The sequence below is a fragment of the Bos grunniens genome, chromosome 7 (genome assembly GCF_055505025.1).
Source record: "Bos grunniens cultivar Pamir isolate PY7600 chromosome 7, Bosgru_T2T1.0, whole genome shotgun sequence".
Classification (NCBI taxonomy): Eukaryota; Metazoa; Chordata; class Mammalia; order Artiodactyla; family Bovidae; genus Bos; species Bos grunniens.
The window spans coordinates 106,475,648-106,500,619 of record NC_141171.1 but is presented as its reverse complement, the minus strand read 5'-3'; the positions used below and the strand labels follow the sequence as shown (position 1 = coordinate 106,500,619).

The window sequence follows — 24,972 nt, the reverse complement described above, 5'->3', positions numbered from 1 at the left end:
TAAACCAATCTCTCCGTAAATAAGAGGAAAAATTAGAAAGAAAGAAAAAAAAAAGAAAAAAGAAATGGGAGTTAAAGGGTGTCTTCACTAACATATTTGGCTGTTATCTCTATTTTTGTTATAGATAGCTGTATGAAAACTATAGGTGTTCATGATCGTGTTTTCGATGTTAACGACAAAGTAGAAAATTCATTAGAACCAGCAGGTTAGTATGCTTAGAGAATCTCTTTTAACAAGTGCATCTCTGGTGCCTCCGTACTTTTTTTCCTTCCTTCCTCCCTGCATGTTTGCATGTTGTAGTTGCCCTGCTTTTGCTCATTGCTAGCGATGCTAATGTTCCTTATTTCTACCTCATTCCTCCAGTATCTCTGTGTAATTAATGCATGTTAGACAAATTACGACTTTGCTTTTCTCTCGACGTGGGTTGGATATAATGCAGCATCCTAGGGTAGAAGCCCCATCAGAATGCTAGAGTCTCACTTCTTTGTACCATACCCTCTGAGCATGCTGGTGAATCACTGTGACTATTAATGGACCTGTTTTTGTATAATTCAAAGAAAATTTCTACTGTATGCGCTTATAAAAATTTCATATTAGATCCCAATCTTCAGATAAAAGTAATCAGACTGTTGCACAAAATAGCAACTAATTCAGCCTCTTTAGTTTTCTCTAGAAATTCACAGGCATCATTGAACTGCTCTGAAGGACTTCATTTTATTTCGAATATTATCTGTGCTGTTGTCAATAGAAGTAGGCCCGAGAAGGATAATCACATAGCCTCCTAACACCACAAATTCACACACCCACTGCTCCCACGAATGTATCCGCAGTAGGCTGTGGCGCCAGATGTGATCCTTGATTACCGAGGCAAGACAAGTATTAAGGATAAATAAACTTTTCTACTACTTTTGTCTTCCACTCACCCAAACTTTCCCGTCACTATGGAGAAAAATAAAACCCACTAAAGGAATCATTGAAGCATTTGCACTGCAGCTTATTGTGGATAATGTAAATCTGTAAACTCTCCACTTACTGGGTTATGAGTTCAACCCGGCTCTTTACTGCGTTAGATTGTGAGGTGGGGGGCGGGGAGCCCTCGAGTCTGTCTTCACTGAGACGTGCTCCTCAGAGCCCCTGTAACCCGCCTACCCGTGGTTGCCTTTCCTCACCCGACTTGCTCGAGGTCTTTACTCGTGTCCTTACCCATCTCCTGGGACTACCTCAAAGCTTAAGTCAAAGTCGCTCAGCGGTGTCTGACTCTTTGCGACCCCATGGACTATACAGTCCCTGGGATTCTCCAGGCCAGAATACTGGAGTGGGTAGCCTTTCCCTTCTCCAGGGGAACTTCCCGACCCAGGGATCGAACCAGGATCCCTGCAGGCGGAGTCTTTACCAACTGAGCTACCAGAGAAGCCCTCAAAGTTTGAGGACAAAATTATATCCTCTTCCCAGAAAGGTGTAAGCCTCCTGTTACATAACAGACTTACCCCCGGCCCCAAACCCCACCACCTATTTGCAGTGGGACTTACCTTTCTGATGGCCTTGGACATGAAACAAGTTGTGACACCTGCTTTATCCTTTGAGTACTGTTGCTGGGACACACGGTCAGCGGGCCTTAGGGAAACGTACCCCGAATAGACGTGGTACCTCTGGACACACAAGAGCTTCCACGTTGTAACTGACGGGAAGAGTCGGGCTTTCTCTCCAGGCATTTCTGTTTCTCGAAGGCAGGCCTCTTGTGCAAAGGAGAGGCGTGTACAATAAGCTCTCAGAGGCCTTAGCGGCTCCCCAGGGACCCGTGAGCTGCCTTAGAAAAGTTGCAAGGAACGAGTGCTGACAGGGAGACATTTTAATTGTGTCCTGGAAATCTGGGAGCATTCCTGTGGCTTTTCAAGGTGCCAGACCCCTCCCAGGCTCGAGGCCGTGGGCCGTGGTAGGACCTGGGAGTGAGCGGAGGTCTCTTTTAAGGACTCCGGAGTCTACAGTCTTTCTTTGGTAACTGAGCTGGTTATACCCAGATCCAGGGGTGATATTTGTATTTCTCAACTCCCATTCCTAAACATAGGACTCTCTTACCATTGCTTGACAGAGATGTCCACGCAGAGAACTTGATCACTGGGGCTTTGTTCACAAGTCGCGTGGAAGCTGACTGGTGGCATTGGGCATGTTACAGACATAACTTACCCTGAATTAAGTTCTTCTGATGCACACTGGTACTGTAGGCAGAGCTTTCCAGTAATCTTTTTTTGAGGTAAATCCCACTGCCCACCGACTGTTTAGAAATATAACAGATCGTATGTTTTTTTCTTTTTTATTGGTAATAAAGAGGCACACGGAGGACCATTTCGACATTAGGAAAATTACCTTTGAATTCAACTAATGATAAAAGTGCAGGATCCTAAGATGCATTCATATGTGAACATATTTTACGGCCTTTGGGGGAATAGGCTGTGTTTTCATTGGGCTTTTAAATCCATAACAGCCCCCCAAATCTAAGCACTCATAGCTGATACAAGTTTGCAAACCTTGGACAGACTGTGGTCAGACCCTGTGTGTTGGGGATGGATGTGCAGGTGTACATGTAGGAAAAGCTCCTTGAGGCAGTGAGGACCATATTTACGGGCATTCTGGTGAGCATCTTCACTAAAAAAAACAGACAAGGTTGAGCTATGATCCCTGGCTATATGAATACAATAGCAGCCTCGCTGCTTCCCCAGGTTCCTTAGGAAGTTCAGGCTTGCAGCTCTGCCGCACGGTGCTGGATGGTTGCGTGTAGACCAGACTATGAAGCCGGCAAGGCTGCATCCGGCTGCATGCTCTCAGCAGTGCACACTAATTCACCTGTCTTCGGAATGTGCTCCTCTGTTTGCTTGCTTGCACACTCTGCCTGCCAGTTTCCTGTCATCAGGGATACAGGATGATCTCAGGGCAGAAATATGCCACGTAACATGCTCCGAAACCTCGCCAGCGATCTCTGTGAACCACCGAAACCCTCGTGGTGTGGAATCCTGTAGCCAGGAGGCGAGACTTGATTTGGCTTCCAAAGAGAAGTGTTTTCTTCCTCCAAGTCACGTTCATTGTTACCAGTTTTAGAATTCTCTTGTGTTTAGGTGCAGTCTCTACTGGGCTAGGTTTTGCTTGTGACTTCCTCTTTAGAATTCTGAAATTTGCTCAGACTTAACCCAAATGACAACCTGGCTTTCATCTTGCTTCTTGGAGGCCATGGGATCGCCCAGCACCGAGGCCCTGTTTAATCACAGGTTGCTCGTAGAATCCCAAGCCAGGACTAGTGTGTTACGGTGAGAAGAGACAAGCCCTGATGCCCTAAGGGGACTGAGGTTTTTTTTTTTTTCCCCCCCTTCGAGGCCAAGATGGTACTTTACTGGTTGATGGCTTAGAAAAAGATTAGGCTTGAAAGGCACATTTGGCCTTGTGGCTCCTCTCATGTGAGAAACCAAAGTTTTCCTCTCAAAGTCTGCAAGGGTCAGTTCCCTGTCTGTGCCGTGGGGGCTGAGAGCATGGCCAGCCCTCGCTAAGCTCCCTGACCCGGTGGGGATGGTGGGCCCCCTTCAAGCTCACTGAGCGTCTTCCTGTTACTTGGGTCCCTTTCATCAGTGCACAACCCAATTTTACAAGGAAGAGGATTGGGTAGTAGGTTAGTGAAAATAAGACGGAGAGGAACCCAATGGCTGATGTAATTTCAGGTGTATCAGGACGAGTGGTATTTCAGAATGAACCCTTAGAATCCTCAGGGCTTATGGCTCTTTCATAGTTAAGCCCCAAGTCCTCTGTTATTCCGAATAACAACGGATTGGCGCTATTACAACAGCGATTTGGATTTTCTTTTTAGGGCTATTCAAGGGCATTTATACCTACCTCCTAACTCCAGATTTAGTGCATCTGCAAGGCTAAGAGCAGTGCAGAGAGTCTAAAGTCTTTGACTACATCACGCAGGGGCTTTCTCTTCCCCTCTGCATCCATTTAACTCCCCATTCTTGCTTCCTAACCTTTTCTAGTCTCAGCTAGTAGGTATTCCACGCAGCTTTGCTCAGGTCCAGGAGAGGAGGGCAAATCTGACACAAGGATGCAGCATTTTCTACACGTGGGGACAGGCTAACGTGATAAGAGCAGAAGCCTCAGCGCTGAGAAGACACGTTCCTAAGTTGGTAGAGGGAGAGAAAGTAACGAACAGAGACGGCCCACGAGCACCCAGCTCAGGTAGAAGCCAGCCTGAGCCTAAAAGGTGGTCGCTTTAAGACAAATAACAAGGGGGTGTGCTCTCCCTGGTAAAGAAGAGGCATGTGACATGATGTGAAAACAGAGATGTATTTAAGAGAGTGACTCCATCGAGGGGTTGGAGCTGGGGTTTAGGGATGATCCTTTGAGGTCTGCAGAGTTGGGAACCACCAGGAGAGTCTCACTTGTTGCCGTTCCCTCTGACCGACCACTGAGTGAACCCACCCTGCCAATCCCTAAGCTCCGACAAGAAGCCCCACAGATGCTAAAATGAAATCTACCAGAGAACCCCACTGGTGGCCCCAGTGGAGTTCAGGGATCACGGCCAGGTGGAAGGAAGGAGGCGGACAACATGAGAGCCTAGTGAGGTCCACGTTTGGGTGCTAATTGCTGCAGAGTTCCTGTCTCCTAGTTAAGTCTGTTAATCATGCCGCTCTGGAAGGCTGTCCAGAGTTGGAGGCAGTCTTCCAGAACACTTGATGGCTAAATAAAAGAAGCTTACTTCACTTAATCCATTTTATTTAGGGGAAAATTTGCATCCACGTTGATGATTTATGTGCCCAGCTTCAGCCTGATAAAAATAGTCAAGTTCAAGTCATTTAATCCTGAAGATACAGGGTCTGTAATAGAAATAGCACCATAATTGATTCCTAATGGTAGGCAAGCCAGCGGGCACCGATTTATTTAGGCTCGGAGAGCATCACATATCGTTGAGTTAAAATGCTCCTTTATCATTTAATTCTTCATCTTTGAAAATGCATCTAGACGTCAGCAACCAGGCATTCAACACTAATCCTATGAAACCGCTAAAAAGAGGGAAAGGGGCATCCCGCTCCGGTTAACCACTAATATGCCAGCATTAACTGCGTCCCGCCACGCCCGCCCCCGCGCGGTTACTTGCTTCTCCCTGGCTTCTTGGGTTTAGAAGGCCCGCTCAGACGTCAGGTTTGCGCATGGTGTGTTTGACTGCCAGCGGATCAAAGCAGCTCACGGGCCAGAGGTTACAGCGCATGCACATTTTTCTCCGCCTCAGTTTTTAAGGAAACCGTTCATGTTGCCGAGAAAGTCCAATTTTCTCTGCCTCTCCTTTTGTTTGCTGTAAATAATGAGTGATTATGCAGACATGAAAGTCAATGGTGGCACAAGGTTCATTACCCTACTTTGCAGAGGGTGGCGAGGTCTGCGAACAGCAGGCTGCTGCTGCTGCAAGAGAGAGAGTTATTAAGGATGTGAAATCTCACTGGAACGTGTGCTTTCTGTTTGAACAGATGACACCGTCCATGAGTCAGCCGAGCCCTCCCGCGGCGAGAACGCGGCACAAACACCCAGGATACCCAGCCGCCTTTTGGCGATCCTGCTGTTCCTCCTGGCCATGCTTTTGACGTTATAGCACAGTCTCCTCCCGTCGCCTGTCACCGAGAACATCGGGGTCTTGGAACGCCAGAGATCCACCTAACTGCTCATCCTAAGAAGGGACTTGATATTGGTTTTTTTTCTTGGCAGATGTCAGATTTTTGTTTTGTTTTGTTTTCTTTCTTTCAGCCTGAATTCTAAGCAACAACTCGGGGCTTGCGGGGGTGGTGGTGGTGGTGTGCTAAAGTAGTTCCTGCCTCCCTCACCCCCACCCCCGCCCTGGCCCCGGCCCCGGCCCCGGCCCCTGCCCTCTCTCACCCTCTTCCAAATTACACGGACTCCAGACGAACATGCCAGATTGTCGGAGGGACCCCAGTGGGCGTCCGCTCCTGTGCGTTCTCCTGCGAGCACTCCCCTCCGCCGGCCCGCTGTCCGCGCTGCGCGGACCCGAAGGACAGCGGCAGAGGCCGCCGCGGGTGGGGAGGCCCGGGGGCTGTTCCCCTGGCCCAAGATGTTCATGCCTTCTCATTCGGGACTGTACGCCGTGTTAGCGTGTCGAGTCCAGAGGGGAGGTATTAAGGACAGAGATCAGGTTACACCGTTTCCTCTAGGAGCGCGTACACGCACAGGCTTCGCAAAGGTTGAGACACTGATTTTTTTGTTTTTGGTTTTTTTCCTTTACAGATGACTGTCTTAAACCATCCTTGGCAGCAAAACTTGTGCTCCGTAAAAGAAGCCTTTGGTCTGGGAGGCGGGTCGGGGCCGGAATGCTAGCACAGAGCCAGCGCGAAAGCAGAAAGCTAGGCTGGGTGGGGGACATGTGCGTGTGATGAGTGCCTCTAATTTTTTTGGTGACTGGGCAATGCACACCAGATGATTTTGTGTTGTTGTTTTTTTTTTTTTTTCCTTTGAATACAGATCACCATGGTGCTACAACCTTTTTTTTTTTTTTTTTTTAAAGAACCTGAAAGAGGCATTTTTACGAATAAAGTGACCTTCCCCGAGGCTGAGAAGCCAGGGTCGATGAGTATATTACCGAATAGCTTTGGATACTCCTCTGGGGGACCACGCGTACCAAGGAAAGGCTGTCAGGGGCCAGAGGGGACGGAATTTGGCTTTGCTGGAGCGCCAGTGTGGTGTGGCCTTCCCCCGACTCCCACCCCAGTGCCCAGGGCTCGGCACTCCACGACTCCAGGTGCTCCGACGCACACCCCTGCTCCCGGGAGAGTCAGTCTGTACTACTTGGGAGGGCTAAAGGGAAATTTGGAATAAAGATTCCAAACTGTGGAAAGAGAAAATTCAAGAGTTGATTTTATATCCTTTCCCTTTCTGACACAGCCTGAAGCCTAGGGGGAACATGTGTTTATCTGTGGGAGATAAACAGGATGGAGTCCCAAAGACTTTAACAAAATATTTTTTTAAAAATCCACTAGAATAGAAAATACATTATTTAGATATACTTTATGCTGAGAGTGAGTATATATGCTTGTCCTATTTAAACTTGTGAGAAAAAAAAGTGGTATCCCTTGATACATTTAGAAATATGGGGGGTTATCTTGTTTCATTGTCGGGGTGGGGTGAGAGGATAGTAAATGGGCCAACCGGGATGTTACCAGGAAATGCAAGCCTTGGGGGTTTCTACTGCAGAGGGTGTCACGAACTTTGAACTCCAAAAGCTGAGACAGGGAAAAGTGTCAGATACATGGAAAAGAAATCAAGCCTTTTTTTTTTTTTGCTATGGCAGGACACGTCAATAGAAACCATGCCTTTCAAAACAAAACCAATAAAACGCAAGGATCATATAAGATGTGAAAAATTGGAAGCATTCCAGCACAATAAGGATTTTAAAAAATTTTTTTGTTGTTAATGTACATGTTAAAAAAAAGGGGGGGTCATATTATGGACAGACTTTATGAATGGGAATTTGCTAAAGAACTGTGCCTAGTTCTCAATTAGAGAAATATGTGAATGAAAGGCAGCTGTAAAGGTACGGCACCCTGGAGAGTTGTACATACATTGGAATGTACTCTGGGCTCACCCGATCCATTTGGAGCAGATGTTCAGGCTCGGTCTGCTCACACGTGGAACCGTGTGAGTAGGACTTGGAACCGTGTGATTGCAGTTGCCAGCCTGGCAGATGGAATCAGTCCTGTTCCCCCAGACACCAGGAACGTCTCTGGAGTGGCAGAGTCTTATCACAGAGAGCAGCCACCATTTCACTGAAACAAAAGTTCACAGCATTGGATTATTATTATTATTTTTGCATTAACTATTTATATACTCGGAACTCTCAGTAATAGTCAGTAATATTTCTTTTCTTATTAATAGTTACAGGCTTGTTGGTCCGGTGGGATTTGGGTAAGGGGGAACAAAAAAAGATACCTTCTAAAATGGATCAATAGTCAGAACCAAGATTATACTGCATGTTGTATAACTGCAAGGAAATCAAATGATCCTGTAATGATTCCAGTTTAGTCATAACTACATTAGCAGTGCTAATTTCATTTTAGAAATGGTGACTTGTGTGGTTTTTCTAGCATTTGTCTCTAACAAATGATGAAATAATTACTCATGGCCCTCTCTGCCATTGTCTTTCATTTTTCACAGTGAAATTAGACCCCTTTACTTCACCATTGTGCCACGACAAATTAAATGTAAAAGGAAAAAAAAAGAAAAGCAAGACTATCCACACCAGTAGAAAACGTGCTTCTCTACCTATAAGTGACGTAATTGTAGGTAGCGCTTGCCATTGAGTTTTCAGGATGATTGGTATCAGACAGTTTTCATTTTGGCCAAAAAGTGCTGGTGGCCTTTTGTGATGATGTTACAACCCTCAGGGGCTTTAGGAGGATGTCGACGCAACTTTGTAGCAGCTTTTAATTTCAAAACCAATTCAGAATCTGAAGGGCAGCTTTCGCTGCCTCTCAGCCCCAGTTAGTCAAACCCCAGCGACCTTTGCCCCTGGTTGCCAAGGGCTTTGCAGCGAGAAGCAGGGAAATAAGGATCTGTCTGTTTAGTGGATACCGTGTATCCTTTAATAGACCAGGTAACAGTCCGTGTTAGTTTAGACTATTGTTTTGTACTGTACTTTCTTGGGTGGCAGAAGAAAGAAAAGTTAAACGTTAAAAAAGAAAAAAAAAAAAACTGCGTTCTTTAAATTCTGTATTATTAGCAACCTCTGTTGTATATAGTGTTTGATAATAAAGTATTAATTTGATTCTTATGTCTTTTGTAAGTGAGAACAATAGTCTTTCAGGATATAAAACATGCATTGAGGCTTTGAAACATCCAATGTATACGTGGCTAAGAAGAGTCACAAGCGGCCTGAGACACTGCTCCATACAGGACTCACGTGTGGTCATTGCCCTCCCGATCTTAAGACTCCACCATCTTGGGACCTGGAACAACATGACTTTTTTGATCAGTAGTTTGTCCTCAAAGTTTTCAAGGTCTTATGCTGGAGCCCTGTGGTGTTTCCCGCCCCCCACCCCAGCATGTTGGTCTGAAAAGGTTGAGGGAATTCAGTGATGGTTCTGTACTTTGCCTCGGTTTCCTATTTGTGGGGGGAGGTTTTCATAGATGACTGTTTTCATTTTTCTCCAGGAAGAGGCTTGTCACTGTCACATGCAGCCGAAGCATGGCAGAGATTGCAAACCCGCTCCCTTGAAAAGGTCAGCTGGGGGCTCTTCGTCTCTGCGTCACCGGCCAAGGCAGAGCCGCACCCAACCTGCGGGTTTTCAGGGACTTTGTTTTTCTCTGGTGCCTTAGCCACGGCAGCAGCCATTTTTATTAGTTTACCCAAAATTTAAAAACAGAAAGCAGTTTAAACTTCTTCCCTCCATTCATTGCTCCCAGAGCTGTGATCGCTGATTTTTTTTTTTCTTTTGGAAACCACCTCCACGAAAACCCTCGTTTGCCGACAACCCCCTTTTATTTCTTATCTTTATTTTATGTTTCGTCTCTTGCCTTCCTCCCGCGTTTTGCATTCACGCAGAACCGTGAATGGGCAGGTCCGTCTCTGGTTTGGCATCACTGAGTTTTTCCCATGCGTCTGCCCCAGAGCTGCTCGGATGTCAGACAAATCTCCCTACAATGGGCTTGCCCCCATTGTCTGTACAGTGTAATAGATGCTGGCATGTTGGAGGTTACCATGAGTCAAAATCCGCTTTCCATGCTTTACTCTTGACACCCCATTGAAGCCCCTCATTGTGTGTGCGTCTGGGTGTGAAGTCCAGCTCCGTGTGGTCCTGTGCTTGTACTGCCCGCTTTGCAGTTCCTTTGCACTTACTCATCGAGTGCTGTTTTGAAATGCTGACATTATATAAACGTAAAAGAAAATGTAAAAAAAAAAAGAAAAAAAAAACAATACAAAACACACACAGACAAACCCATAAGATCTGTATTTGTATATACACGTGTCCGTACAAGTATACCTAAATAAAAGTTAAAGATTTTCATCATTTTAATTGGAGCCCTCCTTCTACTTCTTTGTTCCTTGAATGACGCCTTTATTTCAGGGGCTACTTGCACTCTGCTGAATTTTTTCAAAATCCTTGTGGATAGAAAAGATAATACGACATGCACAAGAGAAGGCCTGAGAAGGTCAAAGAATGCAGGGTTCCAAATGGCCAAGTGTCTAGGCACATTCCAGTTATTCTGATGAGAAAACGGTGAGACTTCAGCCTTGTCTTAGTATGTGAGCCTTAAAATAGCCGCTATGACAAGCCCTGCACCCTAAAAACTGTTCAGTGCAAAAGCTAAATACAAACTTGTGTCCTTTTACTTTGCACCTGTTTTTTTTCACCTCATCAAGAAAAAGACAAAAATAATCATCTTACAGCAAGTATCTGATACTTCCAAAAGAGAGAATGGCAGGAGTAATAGTAATAATCACCTCTGTATAATCCTAAGCCACAATTCTCACTACCAAGGAGAGGTAACTTAACCACCATGTGACCCTGGGCAAGTCACACAGCCTCCTTGTTTCCTTATATAGTAGATTTGTAGAAATGATCTGCTTAATTTTTAAAATATTGCCCTTGCTGGACACTGCCAAGCCCATTCTGCCTCAGACTGATAATGAGTCTTTTGTCTTTGACGATGACATTGCTATAAGCACCATCTGAGAATTTCAGCTGTAGAGGGGAGAAAGCATCAAATGTCTGACATAATGGACAACCTAATGCATTTCAAGACTTGGCTCTAATTATACCATGTTAACATTAAACTCATCAAAAGCTTTTTATTATACCTAATTATTTGACAGGGCACTAAACACTAATTATAACTTACAGTAACCTTTTTTGCTAATGAAGAATGACAGCGTTATAGAATGAGGAACAGCTCATTAAAAAAAAAAAAAAAAAAAACAGAAACAAAGATGCACTGGACTACCTGTGTGATATTTTCAAACCAGAACAGCATTACGTGGTCATTATCATCATCGCCATCATCATCAAAAGCATTGAAGTGATCATGACATTGTGCTCAGCGCTGTGCAGAATGACATTAATGTTTACAACCTGTACTTGTAAAGTTTACAGCGTAAGGCAGACATTATGTGTCAACGTAACACAGTGATGATTTATAGAAAAGATAAAAAAAGTCAAGCATTTTTATTCTGCCTGAACGAGAGGGGAGATAGATATTTTTATAAAATAAAAATGAGAGGAGAAAAAAATTAGACTAGGAAGCTTAAAGGAAATTATACATATAGTCAAAATGGGGTTAAGAGTGTCTTACAAAAGTAGAAAAAGCTTGGTGAGTTGCACAACATTGTGGGCTTAACAAGGACAGTGTAATGTGCAAGGAGTAAATTATCACAGCTACAAAGGTGACTCTGGAGAGGAGAAAACCTAAGTATCTGACGCAAACCATGAGGAGCCTGATCCAGAGAAATCACTATGGTGCCCCAAGAACGTAGGGAAAGTGATGAAGACAATTTCAGGTTCTGCTTTAGAGAATAATCATAGGTGTGTTCCAGGAGCCAAGACTGTATCTACATTGAATTGTGAGCTGCCCAGGAGTTCAGCCAAGATGATGCCTAAGATTTCTCAGATTAGGCCAAAGGGATAAAGTAGACAGACCATCCAAAAGTGGGATCTAAGCTCCTTTGAAAGTGACTGCGAGTCCCTGATTAAAGAGGCCAGTTCCTGATAGATAGTGCTGCACACACAAGAGGGAAGCAGGCAGGATCAGAGACAGGACATGAGCGGTGTGGCAAGGACCACACTTTGTTAGAGAAGCATGTGGAATGCTCGAGTCTCCTGAGCTGTCACACAAAAAGAATCAAAGGAGACCTTGTGGCGGGTGAGGCACACACGTGTGTTTGAATCTCGTGTCCCGGGGATGATGATCGGAGTCTTTCATCTCGTTACAGGAACGTGTACAACCTAGGTGCCATTAAGGGAGACCGAAATAACTTGATTAACTGCTCACTCACCATTCTAACAGTTTCTTAGGAACTGTTGGTGAAACGGTTTCTTGGAGATTGTTTGCAAAGCTTCGTTTCATATTCTGCTGATAACATAAACATACTTCAGGAAAGTGCTGGCAGCAATGCTGTGAAAAGCATGATGATTTCTGTACGGTCCCTCTGGAAAACAAGCGCTTCTGAAAATGATTATAAATAACTAATCAGGCCTATATTCTCTGTCAGTTTTTAGTTTGATATGTGCTGCTATATTAGTCAAGTCGTTCAGCAGTTAAATACATATGTGCCTATTTTAAAGATGGAGTTGTAAGTACCGATGGACCCTGTTACCAGCAAATGTGCAATAATTATGTGTCCTTTTTAAATACGGATGATGAATGAATGTATTTTGTTTTAAGGCAAGAAATTGCATTGCCCAAGGAATTGGTCAAGGGTGCCATGGTGCTTTGGGGGAGATGATTAGCCAAACCACTCTTAAAAAAAAAATAGTATCTTAAGTAAAAACTGAGCTTGGTATACAAATGCTGCTCCTAGGCAAGTGCCCTCTTCTCCCTTCCCTTTTCCGAACAGAAGGCAGCTTCTAAGCCCTTTCTACACGATTTCCGGAGCAGCAGAAGACAGGGGCGGACTCAAAGTCCGCACGTACATCCCAACGTAACGACCCTTCTGACGTTTCCCGTCAGAGATCACCATACTGTCTTCCTAAGAACCTCAGCACATGCTCAGATTAAAACACAAATCTGCATTAAAAAAAAATCACCCCAGTTCCATTCTAAGTGTCCCGTGAATTCTGCCATCTTACTCCCAGCAATGGCATTGGTTAGGGTTCACCCTGAAGGAAGGTCAAATAAAAAGAACTTTCAGTTCCTCCTCCTGACGTCTGCTTTTTGACTCAGTTTAATTCCTAAATGTGGGGGTTTCTGGAGTAAAAAGAAACCATTTTAGTAACAGCACCCCTACCACAACACCCTGGGACGAGGATGCCGGCATCAGAGCCGTAGTGTGGCCACGGCGGGACCTGACAGTGTGCGGTAAAAACCCTGATGCTGTCAGTCAGGGGTAATCCAGAAAAATCCAATCCAGTGGGTGGCTCTCTGAGTCAATAGTGTGCTTTGAAATATCCTGGATTTTCAGTCCTGCTTATTCAAGCAAGAACTTCATGTCACTTGGTAACACATGGATGCCTGTCGATTTTGACAAGAACACAAAGAAAAGGACTCTCCACCCCCCCGGGGTGGGGGGTGGAAAAAAAAAAAGCCTCTCAAAGAGATTACAGCGGTAAAACAGAACAGAATATTTCTGCATGCCATTTTGTTCACAAGTCCAGGGGTTCCCTCCGTCTGCATATATCGTCTGAGATGCAGGTCGCCAAAGTCATTTTCTTGCATCACAGCCATGGAACAAGTCACTAAAATAAGAGAAGAAACCTGTTTCTTCCTGCACCCTTCTTAGAAAGTGCATTTATCACCATCCTAGCAGCCTCTCCTTTTCTGTGTTCAGAGCTTATTCTGTTGCGCCAACACCCCTGATTTGTGTAGCAGCGAGAATGGGACACACGACATTTCTGAAACCTGCTCTGCTTCCCCAGATCTGGACACATTTTCTGCAGTAGACAGAACAAGATCTGTGTCTCCTTTTATTCTTTCCTAAAGACGGTGTGCCAGCCAACAAGCTGACTCCATTTATTTCTCCTGCGGGGAGTCAGCGTGTTCCTTCTCCTGGAAGATGCAGGTACTTAAAATAGTAATAGGCTTGGTGGTTTATTGAGAGGATTTCATCCCAAGATCTTACGGGCATGAAGAATAAAACATAAACTAATGGCTCTTTCCAACAAGCTTGGGGAGAATTAACTGGAAAGGAGGACAGTCATCCTTCTTCCCTGGAGACGCAAGGAGGAAGCGCCTTAAGGCGGGTCGCCCAGGGAAAGAACTGGAGCCAAGCTGATCCGAAATTTGAACGGAGGCCTCCAGTCTGTTAGTCTTCATTCCTAGGAACGTGATTAAGAGCTCTGGCTGAAGGAAAACAAATGACATGCTTATCCCGTCTTGGTGAAGTTTCGAGCGCAGTGCAGTTGGGAGAGGGGCACCAGGCACCTTCCCCAAAACCCTCTTGTCCATCAGTCGCTGTTTTATTAGAAACGTGGACTTTACAAACAACACATTAACTCCGTGATTTCTCAAGATAGCCCCAGTTTCTGTGCCTAGCCAAACCTATCTAAAAATTAGGCAGAATTTAGGAGAGGAATAACGTGTATCGTCTCTTCTTTCATTAAATTTCCCTTGCCCTGTAGACGCATGCTCACGCTTGTAGACTTTTTTTTCTAATTTTATGTATTCACAGCACTTTTTTTCTTGACACCATCTACTCTCAGCAGTGTAAGGACACGGAGGGTCACTTGAGATATATTTAAACTTCAGTCTGATAACATCTAAGGCCATAGGGCAGACACATAGTGCTTAGAAGAAATCCTGCTGGGGCCGGCCGGCCAGGCCCCGGGGTGTTCACAGATCTGACCGCAGTGTAGACAATTCCCCGGAGCCCAGCTGTAGAGGAAAAGGGCCCGCACTGGCTGGGAGACTCACTCGGCACTGGGAATCCCGGGCTCTTTTGCTCAACGCAACTGACTCTCCCACCCACAGAGTTTCACAAGTTCGGGAGCCGTCCTGACGTCCGTGTTCAGGCCCACAGCCTCCTTGATCAGTCGAGCTGGCTAAGGAGGAGGATGTGGAGCAAGAGGACGAGAGGATTTGGGTCTGGACTCCGAAGGCCTCGCTAGCCAGGGCACAGGGATGCGCAGAGATGCCAAAATTCACGTTGGTCTGGGACTTCCTTGAATGCGCCCTCCAAGTTCACCTTTCCCTGGACTTCACTGGTGCAAATTACCAGCCCTCAACTTACTCCTACCTCACAGTCGAAGTCATGCTGAATCAGAGTGCCCTGCATGCCGTGCGGGTCCTGCCCTTCCCTGGCCCCTGTCAGGATTCAACAAAGCAAGTTAATCTCCCTGGTAAGTGACAGCTCTGCCCCTTGTAACTGGCACGGAATCAATTTTTAAACTTGATTTGAGAAGTGAGAAGAATTCGGTACCAGCTTGTGGCTTCATTAGCAAGCTGAATCAGTTTCAGCTGGAATCTGTTTGGCTGTCCTCGTCTGTTAGTTCTACTTTTTTTTTTTTCTTTTCTTCCTTTTATCATCGATCCTGTGCACAGATTTATCAGCTACTCTGTCTACTGAGGACACCAGGCTCCTGTTGTTCATAACAGCCACACCTATCCCATTGCTCTGGCCCAAACTTTGACAGCTCCATGGAGAGAAGGAGGGGGAAGTGGTGTATTTCCACAGAAACTGCCCCCAATTCCCCAGAATGCCCTGGGGAAGCACAAGAGACAGCGGAAAAGGAGTCAGCAGGAAGCCAAGTTACCATGTGCAGTGGGGGGCAGGCAGCCTTTCAGGAGCAGCCCCCGTCCTGCACCGTGCCCCCGCCCCGCCCCCAAGTACCAGGAAATGTTTCTCATTCAAGCAATATGGGGCGATTCAAGAACCTACCTCAAAGGAACAGACACTCATCGTTTCGGTGGGCGATTTGCAAAAAGGAAGATTGATTTTCCACTCACCGCAATTATTTCCTCTGCTTCTAATCCCGTTCTCTGCCCTGATCAAGTTGATGGATATACAGGCAGGAGCAACTGGAAGATAATTATGTGATGGGAGGCCACGCCCAGACAGCAAGAAGCCTTTGTCCCGCAAAATCCTGGTCCTGGATGTCGGTGCTGCTGGATGTGGTCCCGGAATCTCGGTGCCGTTGTCACCTGGAGACCCTCCCACGGTGAAATCTGCAGGGGGTGCTGGGGCACAGCATGCCTGCCGTCCTGGCCAGGGGGTCTCCCACCCGACTCCCACCCCAGCATCTGTCCACAGCCGTGCAGAGCACGCCGTGTGGTGGGTGTTCACGTGAGGCTCTCACGCTTCCCTCTAAAGAAATAGGCCCAGACATCCTTGGGACCAGAATACAGATTGATACTCCTCAGAACAATTGGCTCCGGTGGAAGCTGGTGGGGTTTATTCTGGTCTCCCATGAAAAGTGACTCCGGGGAACCAGATAGCATAGCTGGAATCCCAGCAAGTGTCTCATCTTAAAATGAGATTTAGCCTAGTTACAAACTGCATGTTCGTGTCCCTCCAAAAGTCATGTGTTGACACCCTAGTTCCCAAGGAGCTGATGTTTGGACAGAGGTCCTCTGCTGGGGGGTGGTGATCAGGTCATGAGGGTGGAGTCCTCATGCTGAGATTAGTGTCTTTATAAGAAGAGACTTTATAAGAAGAAGATTGCAGGTGGGAGGAGAAGGGGACGGCAGAGGATGAGATGGTTGGATGGCATCAGCGACTCGATGGACATGAGTTTGGGTAAACTCTGGGAGTTGGTGATGGACAGGGAGGCCTGGTGTGCTGCAGTCCGTGGGGTCGCGAAGAGTCGGACACGACTGAGCGGCTGAACTGACTGACCTGAAGAAGAGACAGAAGAGAGCTGGCTTCTCTCCGCTCTCTCCCGGAGCAGCCGCAGCAGGGCAGCATCTGCACAGCAGAAGGCCCTCAGCGGAACGTGGCCGTGCAGTGCCTCCATCTCCGACTTCTCAGCCTGCAGCTGCGAGAAATAGGTTTCTATTGTTTAAGTGACCCAGCCTATAGTACTTGTCACAGCAGCCCAAGCGGACTAAGATAGACTTCACATCCCAGAATACTATAAAATGGTGGGCTCTGCCACCATGGCTTGATTTTTATAGATGAAGAAAAAAGCTCTACTGGAAAGGACAGAGGAAAAGTAAGATAACCCATGCCTTAGAATGCAGAATTCCCCGCTGCGGGCAAATTAGTGCTACTGAGTCACAGGCAGACTGCAGCTTATTTCACTGCACCTAAAACAAGCCCAGGAAAGAAGGCAAAGCTTCGCTTAATCACTTAGCTACACTTCATGGAGCACCTCATATATGTCAGAACCTGTGCTAAGCTCTGCGTGTGTTTTTTAAGAGGCGTCCGAGTGGCTTCGCCCAAGAGCTTGTCACATCCACAGTCTCTCCTACAGAAAAGAAAGGAGACTGTCCTCAGTCTTGAGCGTCCATGGTCCTGGCTGATCAGACCACAAAGGGGACCCCTGACTCAGAGGCAGCCAGTTCAAAGGCTAGTCGGTATGCTACACGTGTCCTGGCAGGAAGAACATCTCTGTCCTTACTTGCTACTTAGTAATTACCCAGGACAATTAGCAGGGCCCTCTTGAGAGGGAATATAAATAGAATGAGTCAGGATAGAAGGCGATAAACAAAAAAGGGAGTAGGTCTACAGAAAACATTTTGGCCACATTTCTTCTAGCGGAGCCCTAGCTTTCACCTTGCTCAGCTCCATAGAACCGCTTCCTTCAACCCAGAACCTCTTCTGAGTCCCAGTCCCTGTAATGCCTGGTCATTAACTGGCTTCTATTTTGAAATTTCCGTGAGATTCTGACGCTATTATTGGCACAGGCATCCTTAAGCCCTCATTATGTGAGCTAGCCTGAGTGAATCACAGTTCCTTGCAAGCAGAACAGTCTATTAAACAAATAGGATAGGATGAGAGGGCTATGACACGTGCAACGGAAGCACAGAGGGAGTAATTAACACTGCTAGAATTTTCAAAACCAGATTTTGAATATCAATGTTAGAGCACTGAGGAAATTTGCTGGATTTCAAAGGTCACCGTATATAAACTGACACAACAAATTATATAAAATGACACACTTGATTTTCTTGAAGATTCAGACTTTCTTTTTCTTTTTGATGGGGCCAAATAGAAAAAAAAAAAAAAAAGTGAAAAGAGCCTCTTCTGTCTGCTGATAACCCGTATCAGTTGGCACATGGAGGACTTACAAGAATCCAAGAGTCAAGTCTCTAATCAGAGAGTGAGATGGGCCAGCAAAGGAGGAGACGGAGGCCGCACAGCACACGCATGAGCCCAGCAATCAGTAGCAGAAAAAAGGACCCACTCCGAGTCCACAGGCGCAGACCAGGGAGAATCTTCTCTAACTGGCCGTCTGTTTGGGAAGTGGAGCACTGTCCTGTGAACACACGGTATTTCCTTCCCAAACAAAATGCACAGGAGCAGCCAGGCTCATACTTGGGTTGGTGGTCCTTGTTTCTGCTGGACGCAAGCTCCTGGGGGAAAGGAGAAATTCTGAGCAGTCTAAACGGTGACCAGTATTGTCCAGCACCTGTGTACCCGTTAGCCATGAGGCAGAGAAGGAGTCTCATCATCAAACATAAAGGCTGTCAGAACGGCATGGAGGACTCTTCGGCTGGTGCAGGCAGGGGCCACGGAACATACTGGTATAAATATTTTCTCCCTACAAGCTCATACGGCTTAAAAATTCCTTTTCAGTGGGGAAAAAGTACCCTTAAGCTGAAAGGGCAGGAAAGGAACTGTCTCGAGGCATGACTCTGTGGCATAAAAGATGCCCCCACTGGTTTAAATCTGTGTGCCCCGAATGGCAGGGCTGGCGGTGGGGAGCACATTATTCCAGTTCTGCTTGGCTGCTGCCAAAGTGTGCCGGGTTCTCGTCGACCCCTGTGGAAAGCTCTCAATGCTGATGGAGACTGCGCAGTTTAGATAAACTGGATTAGAAGAGAGAGATGGATAGAATTCTTTCTCAGACACTAAAAACAGGATGGCTGTCTACTATAATAAGACCAAGAGAGGAACCACGCTTATCTCAACGCCAACCTGACGTCAGTAATTATACAGAACATGAGAAGAGAGGGCCCTGTTAACCCAAGAAGGGGGCTTTATCTGGCCTTTGTAGGCTCCTGGATAAATCCATTAGCATTGCAGACTCGTGAGCCCCTCTCTTGTAGTTCAGTGTATTCTCTTATCTTCTGCTCGACACAAAAGCACAATCAAGACAAAGCTGAGGAATGCGTGGCTCCTCACTGCAAGGGACAGTCTCCCCTGCTTATCTCTTTTAATTATTATTTATACTCTACCTTTGTTTTCAGGTGAAAATCAAATAACAGAGAGGAGGAAAGCCACCCTGCATTTCCTGAGCTCTGGTCTCATTAGCCAGATTTCCTTAAAACTCTTGGTACTTCAGAGAAGTTTTGCCAAGTGGTTAAATGAAATGCACACAATTGCAAAGTGTGATGAATATTTATGATGGTTTAATGATGGGGATTTTTTTTTTTTTTGTATCCATGAATAATAAAGATTCTAACAAGAACAGATAACGAGATGGGGACAAAACAGTGAAGTGGTTAATACAAGAACTGCTCTTGGAGGGACCCCACTGAGAACAGCAGGAGCTGAGGCCGCTCCTCCTCTCTTACCAGAACCAGTGCAAAGCTGGGCCACTTGGGGGTGGGGGGAGTGGTTAGCCCGTTCCCTACCCTTTTAATAGATATCTTCAGCTAAAAAAGCTATTTTATCCCTTCTTTGTGCCTAAGCTCGTGGTCTCCTCTGGAGGTAACGGAAGCCCAGAGTTGCAGATACCGTTGTCTTCAAGAGACCTTCCACTTCTACCAGCGTGCGTTGCCGGCTTTGGTCGCCAGCAGAGTTTGCTGGTTGGCCTTTTCTGAGCCAGTTGTGAGTTAAAAAGCACTTGGCGAAGGCTTAAGCTGTGAGGCCCTCACTCTGGAAGCTGCGGACTCTCTCACAGGCCACAAGCATCAATATGGGGAGGGCCTTCAGCCGAAGCTTTCAGGAGGTAAACCTTTCTGCTCTTACCCCCGCCAGTAGTTCAGGTAAAAGAGGCAAAGAGCTCCCTATGTGACGCTATCGTGCTCTGGCATGCTCTCTGCCCTAGTTCCTGGTCTCTTGCAGCCTGACCTGGTGGTGATGCAAAGGACGCCCTCTGACATAATGGGGAATTAGGACAAGGAGCTCTGGGCTAGCTGCCACCTCTGGCTTAGGTGATTCACTCCCATGAAGCAAACATTCCCCATCTCCCAAAGTCATTCATATATGAAACATTTATTGAGCACTCACTACATGCCTCGGAAGGTTCTGAGGATGTGTGAAACATCGAGGAAGGAAGAAGAGCAATAAGGACCTTGCTTCAAGAATCTTACAAACTGGTGGATGGAAGGGAATATAAAAAATAAGCAAACCAAGTAAATGGTGGATCCTTGACAAAGTGACCCAGGCAACAAAGAAACGGAAGTTCCGTTTTATCTTGGTAATAGTCTTGCTTTATATCACTGATATAAAATTTACAGAAAAAAATTGAAAATCAAAGGATACTTTTCAAGCCCTTAAGAAGCATATGTCTTTAATACATGATGAATGCCTTCCTTAAATGAGCATGTCCTGCTTTATCTCCTTTGGGAATCTGAATTTCCATATATTGAGTTTGGTATACACAGACGTAAGGGTCCACTCTTCATAAACTACCCTTGGGATTGGAAAACAAATACCAAACAATAATGCTGCCTAATATTTGGTTAACCCTTGTGTTGGGAAATGCACAACCATGCTCGTAAATCTATTGATACAAATTTATGGGAAAACAATTCTCATCTGGAAACTCATTTAAAGAGTAAATGAGGTGCAGAGAAAGAATGTCCGATAGGCCCCCATGATTCCTTTGCTCCTTCTCCATCTCTGTGTTCCTCACCAGTATCTCATACAGTCCAACGTCCCTGCCTGCCAATTTTATTAAAGCCCGCTGTGCGGGAATTTCCTTTCTCTGCTTTACTAGCTACCAAGAAAACCCTGTCAACGTGATTTTTCACACATTTTCTCTTCCTGTATCCTGCATCTCAGTGAAATTTCATCTCCCTGACTCATGGTTAAGTGTTTCTCATCTGAAATCACACTCACTCTTCATCTCAAATAAAGTGCAAAGAGAAGAAATCACAGAAGGAGAAATTACAGACCAAAGCCCTCCTCTCTCCAATTACTCAGACATTAAGCAAAAGCTACATGGGAATTGCTCAGCCAACCAAGACTGAGCACCAACATCTACAGAATAGAAGATTAGTCTCGGCACACAGCACACCACATTCTGCAGCCCTTCTCCCTTAATGGAGCACACACACATGTCTAGGTATTAAAATCCGAGGAACTGATGATAGGTGTTTCATATAGCAAAAAGTAACCGGAAACTGGATTTGCACAGGACAGACTCCCGATGGCCTCTCCAGGGGATTAGAAACAGCCCTGGAGGAGGGAAAGCTAAAAGGGAAGGAGGAAGAAGAAAGGATGAGGAAAAAAGCCTAATAGAAAAGAGACTAAGTATTAGGCTAATATTCATGTTACTGGCCTAATAGAAAAGAGACTAAGAAAAGTCTCTGCCCTTGCCACCTGACTGGCAGGAAAAAAATCAAAGGTCTCTTAGAAGAACAAAGCAGGCATTTAAAAATTTTATTTTATCATAGAAAACAAAAGCCTTAATCACTCCAAAGGCTGAAATCTATGTAGATACATTGTAATTCCAATGGACTCAATTCTATGGCCCAGGAGCCCCAATGATTCCTTTCTGCACCATGTACAGTAACAGCTGACAGTATAAAAAATGATTACAACCTCACAACAGTGTTAAGACAAAGAGCAGGACCCCAGGTCTGACTTTTGCTTTTGATTAGTGTATGATGGTCGCATTTAGCCAATGGGAAATCTAGTATAACACCTGGCTGGACATGAGTCCTACTATCAAGGATTTGATGTTTTAAACCATAGATAAAACATCCATGACAGAGATTGTAGAAAAATGGCCATTTAAAATAGTTCATGTGGTTATCAGGGGTCAGAAGGCCAGTGAAAGGAAGGCTTTCTGCTTTTTTGCTCCATTTATATATTTACAAGGGATGAGTGGGAAGGGATATGTGGGATGAGACAAAAAAAAAAAAAAGAATTGAAAACCTAAGGCAATAATGATCTGTACCAGTGCTAGTTTGTGTCAACTATTTCCATTTAACAGGCATTTAATTAATTAAAGTAATTAATCCTTAATGGTTGCTTTTCATGGCATTGAATATTAGGTCATGGAGAAAACATACATGGTCCAAAAACCTACGTGGAAAAAACCTACAGTTTTAAAATGAAAGTTAATCAATCAAATAAAACAGTACTAAGTGGCACCATAACGACTGACTAATTTCAATCTAATTGTGGTTCCCTTGATTCCAAGCATGTACTTGAACATCTCAAAAGATGTGCCAAGTCTAAAATAAAGGTACATGGGGGGGACTTTTACAGCAGAGTAGAAGGACGTGCACTCGTCTTCTGTGGGAACACAAATCACAACTAGCTATTGGACAGCCACCAACAGGAGGATGCCGGAACCCACCAAAAAAAAGACACCCCACGCCCAGAGACAAAGGAGAAGCTGCAACGAAACAGCAGGAGGGGGGCAATCACTGTAAAATCTAATCCTATACCCGTTGGGTGGGCAACCCACAAACTGGAGAACAATAATACTAAAGAAGTTCTCTCACTGTTCTGAGAGTTCTGAGACCCATGTCAGGCTTCCCAGCCTAGGCACCTGGCAAAGGAACTAAGGATCCCCAGGGAATGTGACTTTGAAGGCCAGCAGGATTTGATTCCATGACTTCCACAGGATTGAGGGAAACAGGTTTGGAGGGCACAAAGCGCTGTGTGCACCAGGACCCAAGAGAAAGGGGCAGGGACCCCACAGGAGACTGACCAGACCTGCCTGCTGGTGCTGGAGGGCCTCCTGTGGAGGTGGGGGCCGGAGCGGCTCTCTACACTGGCAGCAGCAGTCCTGGGATGTGACCCTTGATTTGAGCCCTCGTAGAGGTTGCCATTAACCCTATCATAGAGCCTGTAGACTCCAGGACTGGGTCACCTCAAACAACTAACAGGGATGGAGTGCAACCCCACCCATCCACAGACAATCAGATCAAAGTTTAACTGAGCATGGCTGGGTTAGAGCAAGACTATTTTCCCCACTGCCAGTCCCTTCCATGAAAGCCTCTTAGACTCATCCACCAGAGGGCAGACAGAATGAGCAAAAAAACTACAATCCCGAAGCTTCCAGAATGAAAACCACATCACAGAAAGTTAATCAAGATGAAAAGGCAGAGAATTACGTCCGAGATGAAGGGACAAGATAAAACCCCAGAAAAACAACTAAATGAAGTGGAGATAGGCAAACCTTCCAGAAAAATAATTCAGAATAATGATAGTGAAGATGATCCAAGATCTGAGAAAAAGAATGGAGAAAATGGAAGAAATGCTTACCAAAGACCTAGAAGAACTAAAAGAACATAGATAAACAATACACTAGAAGGAATAATTAGTAGAATAACTGAGGCAGAAGAACAGATAAGTGACCAAAGACGGAATGGTAGAAATCACTGCTGCAAAACAGAATATAGAAAAGAGTGGAAAAAAAAATGAAGACAGCCTAAGAGACATATTGGACAACATTAAATGTACCAACATTCATATTATAGGGGTCCTTAGAAGGAGAAGAGAGAGAGAAAGGATCTGAGAAAATGTTTAAAGAGATAATAGCTGAAAACCTGCCTAAGACGGAAAAGGAAATAGTCAACCAAGTCCAGGAAGTGTAGAGTCCCAGGCAGGATAAACCCTCGGAGGAACACAACGAGACACATAGTAATCAAACTGACAAAAATTGAAGACAAAGGTAAAATATTAAAAACTACAAGGGAAAAATGACAAATAGCACACAAGGGAACTCTCATCAGGTTATCAGCAGATTTTTCAACAGAAACTCTGCAAGCTAAGAAGGGAGTGGCATGATATATTTAAAGTTGTGAAAGGGAAGAACCTTCAATCAAGACTACTCTACCCAGCAAGACACTCAATCAGATTGGATGGAGAAATCAAAAGTTTTACAGACAAGCAAAGTTAAGAGAATTCAGCACCACCAAACACGGTTTACAACAATGATAAAGGAACTTCTCTAGGCAGGAAACACGAGAAGGACATGACCTACACAAAATAAACCCCAAACAATTAAGAAAATGGTAGGGATTCCCTGGTGGCTCAGACAGTAAAGAATCTGTCTGCAATACAGAACACCTGGGTTTGATCCCTGGATCAGGAAGATCCCCTGGAGAAGGGAATGGGTGACCACTTCAGTATTCTTGCCTGGACAATTCCATGGACAGAGGAGCCAAGTGGGCTACAGTCCATGGTGTCGCAAAGAGTCAAACATGACTGAACAACAGTTAAGAAAATGATAATAGGATCATGCATATTGATAATTACCTTAAATGTAAATGGATTAAAAATACCAAATGGCTGGGTGGATGAAAACATGAAAGTATTTCCATCAACCATATCCTTCTACTTAACCTCCCAAATTGTGTGTAATTATTTTATATTGTTAAATTAATCATGTCTCCATTATGGTTTGCAATTGTAATTATCTTTTTTTTTTTTTTTTTTGGTCTGGCTATTGATTGTGAAAACTGATAACCATCTTTTATTACTGTGATTATGTAACAATTATTCATTTTAATACTATTGTATCATGATTAGTCAACAGAAAACAAAATAATTCTACATTATTGAAGCCTCCATTTAATAGAAGAAATGTAATCACTTTTTAAAATCCAGATGCACATTAGAATTATCTTAATTTTTTGTAAAATACAAATGTTCAGATATTATTTTTTCTCAAAAGTTCCAGGTGTGATTTTAAAGAGTCATGTTTAAAAGCAACTGGACTATATAATGATCTTTTATTTTTACCCAGTTTGTTTCACCTTTTCTGTTTCAGATTCAGTGCTCTCATTTCAGTTTATGTTTTCCATTTTTTCATCTCTTTTTTTGCTGTTGGTCTCTCTCAAGGCTTTATCAAGTGCAGTTGAAAAGCTTTTGTGTGTGTGTGTGCGTGTGTGTATGTATATAATATGTATAATAGAATATATATATTCTAGAAAACTTATGAATTTTTGCTTAGCTAAAAAATTTTTGACATTTTGGTTCCACTTGTTTGA

The 24,972-nt window shown here is 44.8% G+C and overlaps 1 protein-coding gene across 7 annotated transcripts in view; it reads left to right on the top strand.

The window, feature by feature from the left end:
- EFNA5 (ephrin A5) overlaps positions 1-10,055 on the top strand; it is a 289,016-nt gene extending 278,961 nt beyond the window's left edge. For 4 of the 7 annotated variants that reach the window (XM_086413342.1, XM_086413336.1, XM_086413341.1 and 1 more), the window contains 2 exons: positions 125-205; positions 5,505-10,055. In XM_086413342.1, coding sequence (XP_086269468.1) covers positions 125-205; positions 5,505-5,626 — 203 coding nt within the window. In that variant the 3' untranslated portion in view covers positions 5,627-10,055. The remainder of the gene's footprint in view (positions 1-124; positions 206-5,504) is intronic. The other 3 variants (XM_086413340.1, XM_086413337.1, XM_086413343.1) reach the window with 1 other exon arrangement.
- Positions 10,056-24,972: the final 14,917 nt, after the last annotated feature.